This window comes from Pseudophryne corroboree, chromosome 3 (genome assembly GCF_028390025.1).
Source record: "Pseudophryne corroboree isolate aPseCor3 chromosome 3, aPseCor3.hap2, whole genome shotgun sequence".
Lineage (NCBI taxonomy): Eukaryota > Metazoa > Chordata > Amphibia > Anura > Myobatrachidae > Pseudophryne > Pseudophryne corroboree.
Genome location: NC_086446.1, coordinates 226,467,079 through 226,476,070, shown reverse-complemented (window position 1 = coordinate 226,476,070; position 8,992 = coordinate 226,467,079). Strand labels below are relative to the sequence as shown.

The following is an 8,992-nucleotide window of genomic DNA, read 5'->3' as shown; positions in this document are numbered from 1 at the left end:
CTACCGGGGACTCATCTGCCATACCGTACCTACTTTGAAAGGCCGACCAATCACGCCAGGCCGCATCATACGCCCTAAGTGTGGAAGGAGCTAACGCACACCTGGCCAGAGCAGCTAACCCAACTCGACAATCTGCCAGACAGAAGGCGGGCACGGTAAACCCTCCGTTGCCGCACCCGGAACCAACTCACAGAACTTATCAAACTGAAACCGAGACAAAGCATCCGCAATCCCATTGTCGATTCCGGGAACGTGATGGGCCCTGAAAATTAATACTGCGCCGCAAGCAGACAAGCACAAGATGTTGCAACAGCCGCAAAGCCTGGGGAGAAGAAGAACGCTGATTATTGATAGCGTGTACCACTCCCAAGTTGTCGCAACGGAACGAAATGTCCAGATTCGAAAACTGGCAGGCCCATAACTCCAAGGCAACAATGATCGGAAACAATTCCTGCAACAGGAGGTTCCTAGTGAAACCCATGCGACCCAAGAAGGTGGTAAGCAGCAGTGCACCAGGACCCGGCAAAAAAGGCCCCAAAGCCATGACTCCCTGAGGCATCCGTGAACCACTGGAGGCATCGGTTGGAACAACGAGGGGGAGACCACAAAACCTCCCTGTTGAAGGACACAAGGAAAGAAGACCAAACCCGCAAATTATACCACAATATATACAGTATGCTTAATACAAAAGAAGGCACATAAAACTATGGGGCCTGTTAAGAAAAAAAATTGTAGGGTGAATTTGTCCACACCAGCCCACCCCTACGAAACTCCCTTTTCTATATAGCTGTATAGAATAGCAATGCTACTGACCTTATTCCTCTGCACTCCTCTTCTGCAGCAGTTGTCACCTCATGATTCTCATCATTTTCACTGGTGCGATGTCCTTATTGTATAACAGTGCAAGGAGCCAGACACCACTGCACACAGGGATGGGGATCATTCAGACAGCAGTACCTCAGGAAAGAGATCTCAGTAGAACCGACCTGACCTTTTCTCCACTGTCCAACATGGGTCAGTTTCCATTTAAATAAAAAAGCAAAAGCCTATCAAAGGCTGGTGGATGGTGGAAGAATCTCCCTGCACCCAATCTTTCCTCTTTGATCTGGGTCTGGTCTCACTTTTGTTTTTTCCCATAAATTAGTATTTTTCTAAAAACAGATGTAGCTTGTCATAAAATTTTAAGTGCACAGCACCCTTTCCTTCCATTTGAGATCCATCAGAGCACAGAAGCTCAGTCATATACCATTGTATCAGGGACCAGTGATAGGTATATATTTTAAGTACATAAAATACACATAAAAATCAAAGGCTACCCAGGACATTTAGCAGGAAATGTATTAAACCTTTTACAGGGTAGAGACAAGTTGGGAAGTTGCCCATAGCAACCACTCTTTGCATCTACTGTAGCTTTGCATTTCTAAGTACTTTCTATTCTAGAAATACTTCTAATTAAAGTTAATTAGATTTGTCGCTTTACAGCATGATTTTAATTTCTTTAATTTAAAAGTAATTGTAAAATGCAGTATACAAGAGGTCTGTCAGGGTTCTATGCAGTGTCATGGGATTCCCTTTGAATATGAATAAAGTTCTATGAATGGAGAGATGCTGATAGGGCAGTTTGGATGCAGACAGATGTGTCCACACTCAGCCTTGTCTTGTGTCTTCAGCAGACAACAGAGTGGGATCATAACATGCACAAGCACAGACTGTGTAACCTGCTCCTACTATATGTGTTACTAGGAGGCAGCGGGAAGCTGTGCTTTGCTGGGGACTTCTGCAGCTGGAAAGGAAGGTACTGTATAGTGCTTAGATTATGTATTGTTATATGTATTATGCATTTGTTTATCTGCCAATGGTAATTACCTACAATACATATTAATATAAACTAAATTACTTAGATATTCATATTTATTTACACATATTTCATCTGTGACCAGACAACTTTTTTTTTGTATAAGTTTCGCCAAGTTCTGTGTTTTATCATGTGCAGCTACTGTGTGCATCTGTATCTCTCTCTGTTATATATATATATATATATATGTATACACACACACACACACACACACACACACACACACACACACACACACAAATCGAAGGTTCCCCTCAATGGGAAAAACAGCACGGCAATGTACGCTACCTGCAGACAGGGTGTGCAATCCCCGAAACCATGTAGGCAACATGAAGTAAAGTATTTACTTCTACTACATACTGCATTGCCGTGCTTGTATTTCCATTGAGGGGAACCTTCGTTTTGCGAATGCAGCTGAACGGGAATGCAGGAGGCTGATCCGCACCAGTGCCGGACCTATTTGGTTGTATATATATATATATATATATATATATATATATATATATATATATATATATATACTGTATTTATGTATATATATATATGTATATATATATGTATATAATTGCAAGATATATATATATATAATTTTGAGTGGCAGTGCTTACAGGCAGGGCCCTCCCTCCTTTTGTCTGCATGTTCTTAATGACATCTATTGTACATACTGTCTATTATGCTTTTCTTATGCCCAATACTTTGCATGTTATGTCTTTGTTATATACTGTACCTCCTCACTATACAGTTTTGCCATTTTTTGTGGCACATTCTCAATAACACCTGATCAATAAACAATCATCATTATCATTATACATGCTCGGTGTTCAGTTAGCACTTTCTGCTTCTTTATGTTGACATGCATTAATAGCCTTCACTATGAATAGAAAAAGTGTTATTCCTGTAAAATGTTTATTGCTAAATGTCATAAATAGAATTGTCAATAGTGCATTAAACAGAAAATTAGTACATAGTTTGCATGCTCCAATACCAGTTTCTATTCCAAATATACAGTATGTAATATGACTTTTCTTTTACATTTGGTACATAGACTTAAATTTCAGCTATTTTCATGAGAAGTCTTATTAATGTTCCTAATAAGAACAATGTGGTATCTTAGTTTCCTGTAATGACAATATCCAATCTGTTCTGTGCTCTAGTGATAAGAGCCTCCTTTAAGCTATGATAACACTTTTTTGCTGACTGGTTAAATATTATCATTCAGTGAATACCATGAGTCCTTGGATTCCTATCAAATATAATAGATTGCTATATTGTTACATTAGCTAGATAAGTTATGTAAATACCAAGATGAAGTTCCTTTGTGATATGTCAAAAGCAAGCTGTTTGTCTTATTAAAATTAACAGATCTGTAGACATCAAACTACAAAACTGCGTTTAAGTGCTTAACGTGTGTGTGAATCTTCTGGTTGTATAGCAGATACTGTCAAAAATATGGTTTTATACCATAGTTTAAGATTTTACTCACCAATTCACTTTTCAATATATTTGTACTTTCAGTGGTCTCAGTTGGGACTCTCATTCCCGTGCTGTGGAACAAGTAAATCTTCGGTGTACAGAAGGTTCATTGGAATGGATGTACCCAACTCGAGCCTTGCGTGTTATTCTTGAGCCCAACTTGGTCATCAGCAAGCATAACATTGTCTGCATTAAGCCTTACTCACAATTTCAAGGTGCCAATATATATGTGGAGAAGAGTAGAGCGCTGCATCTCCTGGTCAGTGAGGGTGATCTAGTGCCAAAGGTGCATTGCTTTGGCACTGAAAGTTTTCAGAGAACATCTCTGTTCCTGCAGGCCAGTCCCCAGAAGGACTTAGGCAGGAGAACAGCAGGGTTTCAATATAAGCTTCTCAAGAACCACGGTTCAGGACCTATATTCCAAAAATTCAGACTAGGAGAAGGTAAGATAAATGTAAGTTTTTATTAATTAAAGACCTACTGTATAATATATTTAATACACACAGGCTTTTATTAATACTCTTAAGGGAATGATACATATAAAATAATTGTTTATGGGGCAATGTGTGAATTTAATCTGGTTTAATAAAATAATGGGCTAAAACATTCATAATTAATGGCTATGGACAATTGGGGGGGGGGGGGGGGTTATTCACAAGTCCAAAATAGCCAAAGTCCACTGCAGAATCAACTTAGGTCTTGAAGTGCTACACTGTTTGCACAAGTGCCTCTAGATTTCTGCCATAACACATAACAGACGTTTGCTCAGGCCAGGGGAGGAGTTTGGCAGATGTACCACAAACATTCCCGCTGCACTTTTACTGTAATGAAGAATTGAAAAGAAATGTTTAATCTATTGAAATGTGTGGTTCTAAAGTGTCAGGAGTTGGACTTAATACAAACATCTAACTGTCACAACAATGGGCCCGATTCAGACCTGATCGCTGCTGTGCGTTTTCGCACAGCGGGCGATTATCAAACTACTGCGCATGCAAATGCACTGCAATGCACACGCACGTCGCCAAAGAGCGAAAGGATGGTGTGAAAATTTCAATCGCATGTCCTGTTCGCAAGGTGATTTGACGGGAAGCGGACGTTTCTGGGTGGTAACTAGACATTTTCTGGGAGTGTCAGTATAAACACAGGCATTCCAATGCATTTTCAGGGCAGGTGTGTGATGTCAGCTCCGAATCCGAACAGCCTGTTTGGATCGCACTGTAGGAGTAAGTCCTGGGCTACGTACACACTGCACAGACTGGAAAAATCATTTGTTGGTGAATGTGATGCGAACGGTTTTGCTGCTGTCTGCTGTCTGAGGGGAATTTTAGCACAGCGTACACATGCAATCACACACTTGCATGGGGCGAATTTTCACTCCCCCTGGGCGGCGCCTCTCTGATCACAGGACAGTGTAATTTGCAGCACAACGATCAGGTCTGAATCGGGCCCAATGCTCCTTTTCTGAATTTCAGCACTACTGGCTGCGCCTTCATGTGTGCTGGGCAAAATATCCCACTCACTAGTGCATGTGTGGCACTTCCAGTGGCACTCACATATAAAGCCAATCATTCAACTTGTGAATCGTACTGTCATTTTGGCATTGTATCCTGTAGATTATGTTTAATTGCATGTACTTTTTTTTCTATTTAGTTATTGGGTGTATGTTATTCACTTTTGTTTCTTTCATATACCTTGTTTGAGCTGTCTCATATAAACCAACAATATTCAAATCTACTGTATTATGCTGGGTACACACCTGAATGATGGATTGGCCAGCCGCCTGAAGGGCCGATTGATCCAACTATTTGTTAAGTATTCTGCACAAATAATGTGTGCATATGCACTTATCAATCTGCCGGGTCACAGGAACTCTTAGTGACGTCATTGTTGACGATTTTTGCGGCCAGCATATGGCTCAGTAGCCCGTACTGCAAGATATACACAGCTGACATATCAGCTCCTGTCATGTTTCAAAAACAGCCTGTAACATGGCAGATAACAGCGGATTGGCTGGTACTTTATCTCTTTCCACTTTATCACTCATCAAAGGCTTAGTACAGCTCCCCCATAGTGTGTACACAGTCTCAGCAAATGGACATGATTTCTATTCTGTCTTTTTTCCATGTACTGTATGTCGCTTCTTAAAATTCCTGATTTATTTATAACTTTGTATCAAATTAAACAGCAAGACAGAAGAGAGAGTTGTGTTTTGTTCCAGTTGCGTTATTACTATATATGGAAATATAGTCATCATGCTGTATTTCCACATTAGCTGAAAGCATACCTACACTGATAAGATTTTATTGTGCAGCCCAAGATGTCCTAGCAATAATTCGTCAGTGCTTTCCTCCCGGCATATTCCGGCTTGAGAAGCTGACATTGATCAAGATATAATCAATGTAAATGTTTGCATCTGCTGCTTTGAACGACTTTCTAATGTTTTCTAATGTTTGTCATTTTATTATCCATAAATGAGATGAGAAACCTATAGTACAAACATGTCATCAGTGATTGTTTAGCAAAAACTAGAGAGTTAAATAACTGTTTCTATGTCTAGATGCCTGCCGACCATGTGACAATGATGCAGTTCTCATGGCCGTTTGCAGAAGTGATTTTGGTAAGCGACCATTGATCTAAATTTGAATAAAAAAATGATTAACAGGCAACTGCATGTGACGTGTAACTATGGACAGTCCATGATATTCATAAAATGGGAAAATAGACTTAGCCTTATCTACAATATCCACACTTTTAATCCAACAATTACATTTTTCGTCATCCCTAGAAGTTTTAACGTCATGCACATATTAACACACAAACCGGCCTCTTCAGAAACAAGACATTTTGGAACTATGGGAAATATTTTGAAAGTATATCTATAAATTGCTTTGTCACTGAGATGCTGTTTTTGAATTTTCTCATTATTTCTATGGTTTTTACATATATTTCTATCTATCTTTCTATCTATCTGTCTATCTATGTGTCTCTCTGTGTTTTATATTTATACTAACATCTGTAGTATGATTTATAAAATGTAATGCATGTATCTATGTATTGCTATATATTGGAAATTGCCAATGTGGATAAGGAAGAGCTCGGAATATTATTGTTTACCATATTCAAACTTTACTTAGATCTAGTATCCCAAAAGGCTTTTCAGACCTTAAATTAAAAAATAATAATTAAAAAGGATAGAATTGCAACTGAGGGCAATATACAGTACTTAGAACATCAGTTATACTAAATCATATTACAGCACATAAATTACATTAGCCTCCGCAAGACCCACAGTGTTCAAACATAAGTTCTTTGTTGAGAAATGAAGATTAATTCATTTCAGTCTAGGGAGGAAATTAGAGTATAGTTCTGGTTTGGATATACGAGGTTAAAACTATCAAAACATGGAGATTTTCTTTCCTGTAGCCTTGGAAATACCATTGTTATATGAGTTACGCATTAATTATGTAACATTGTTACACTGCTATACTGTACATATCTTTCATCAGCCACAAACATAAAAGGTCATGTAGACAAGCAATAATAGACCCACCAAAGGAAAGAAGATAAAGACACAAGCAGAAATACTTTTATTATTGTTTTTATGAATCCTTTAAAAGGCTGTTATTCTGTTTTGCAAGGTCCAGTATTGTAGCAAATAAAGGCATCAGGAGCACTATGGTAGAATTATGGGAGAATTCAGTCCTATGGGGGAGCAGGACTATTATTATAGGCCTATACTGCATATAGCCAATGCAAGCAAAAACTGAACACTAGGATAAAAAATAGAAAGCTAAGACAAACTCTCTTGTGCATGCATGTTTATATACTCATCAAAATGATGTTATCTTTAACAAACGTTTCATGTCTTGGAAACTTACATAACAGCTTTAAGAAAGTTCCAAGATGTATTTGTTATCTAAAGCACCATATGATGCCAGTTTGGAACACAATGTATTTCTGACATAATGTACAAATGTTCACTTAATGACTCTATGTTCTTTATTTATTTCATATAACAAGTGGTAAGAGGTTCAATCAAGAGTGTCACCCATGACAAAGAATCCAATATATCCTGGGTGGACATCAATGCTGTAAGAGTTTACAGGCAGAGAAAGAGCATATTTCAGCCAGACACCTCTACTGGTACATGGACTGGACCCATCAGAACTTTACTGCAGTGTGGAGTCAAGAAAGGAGAGGGTAACTTTCTGTTCACTGGCAGCGAACATTTTGGAGATGCGTGGCTGGGATGTGCCCCTCGTTATAAAGACTTCCTACAAATCTACCAGACAGCCAAAAAGCTAAAAGTTAACCCTTGTGATTTCCAGACATGAACAGGAAATGATGCCTTCGAACTAGACCTTTCATTTAATAAATCACAAATAGGATGTGATTTAGTCATACCCAGGACAATAGAAAAGTTTACACCTTATGGACCAAATAAAGTTGTTTGTTTTTTAATAATAGTTTTCATTGTGTTTTACTACAATTGTAAACGTGATATTCATTCACAATTTCCAGTTAGGTTGGCCAATTTCTAATTAAATTTTAACCTCACAACTTCCCCCAGGAGAACTAGGGCCCTAATACAGATCTGATCGAAGATGTGCTAAATTTAGCACACCTACGATCAGGTTCACTGACATGCGGGGTACGCCCATCACAGGGCTAGTATGCCCGGCATGTCAGGCTCTGCCCACTTCGCAAGGATGCAAAAGCATCGCACAGCGGCAATGCTTTTGCACCCACTGAGTAGCACCCTGCCAGCGCAGCTCCTGCGCAATGGCAGGCGGCTACCCGCTGCATCCCAAGTCGCAGCAGTTGCGTATGATGTCACACAGCCACCATGGCCCGCCCCCACAACGGTCTTGACATGACTGCCAATGGCTGTGTCCTGCCAACAGCTTTCTAAGGCCGTTGGCATGCACCCTCCCATCCCACGACCGCCTCTGCCTGTCAATCAGGCAGAGGCGATCGCAGCCCTGAGATGCTTTTAGGGCTCCCAGGGTGCGCGAGTGCACTTCACAAAGGAATTCAAACTGCGATCACTGCCGCTGCAGTGATCCGGTCTAAATTACTCCCCATACTTTGGACTGTACAAGCATTTTAGGTTTAGAGGTCTTTTAAAGAGCACTTTAGTAAACCATAAAATGCACTCATGTTTTAGGACCTCTAGTTAGACATGCTGTGCTTTGCTGTTCCATAATACGCAAGAATCTGCTGCCATTGATTGAAGGCCCATCTACCTTGAAGATTATATTCTGGCCAGTCTTCTTTGCCTCTCTGTGTGGGTCGCTTGTAAAGTAATAATGTTATGTAATCACCTGATATCTTAAGGTTCAGTACATTTTAAATGCAACAAAATATTGAAAATGTTTGTCTATCAAAATTATGAATTTTACTCCTATAATAATCAATTTACAAAGTTATAATAGTCAGTCCGTGTGACTATAAACAAAAGGTAAGAGCAGCGGCTGCATTCTGCACGACCTCTTCCTCTCCCAGTCACGTCAGAGACTATGAATCTGCAGCATTATACCCTAGAAAATGGGTCTTCCACCTGCGGCACTCCAGCCACTGTGGAACTACACATTCCAGCATGCCCTGCCACAGTTTTGCTATTAAGGCATGCTAAAACTAAGGCAGTGCATGCTGGGATGCGTA

The 8,992-nt window shown here is 39.7% G+C and overlaps 1 protein-coding gene across 1 annotated transcript; it reads left to right on the top strand.

Moving 5' to 3' along the window:
* Positions 1–1,654: 1,654 nt before the first annotated feature.
* Positions 1,655–7,792, top strand: LOC135057636 (meteorin-like protein). The gene is made up of 4 exons (XM_063963457.1): positions 1,655–1,795; positions 3,371–3,771; positions 5,886–5,945; positions 7,349–7,792. The coding sequence occupies exons 1-4, from the start codon at positions 1,695–1,697 to the stop codon at positions 7,660–7,662; spliced, it is 876 nt and encodes a 291-aa protein (XP_063819527.1). The 5' UTR covers positions 1,655–1,694; the 3' UTR covers positions 7,663–7,792.
* The last annotated feature ends 1,200 nt before the right edge of the window (positions 7,793–8,992 follow it).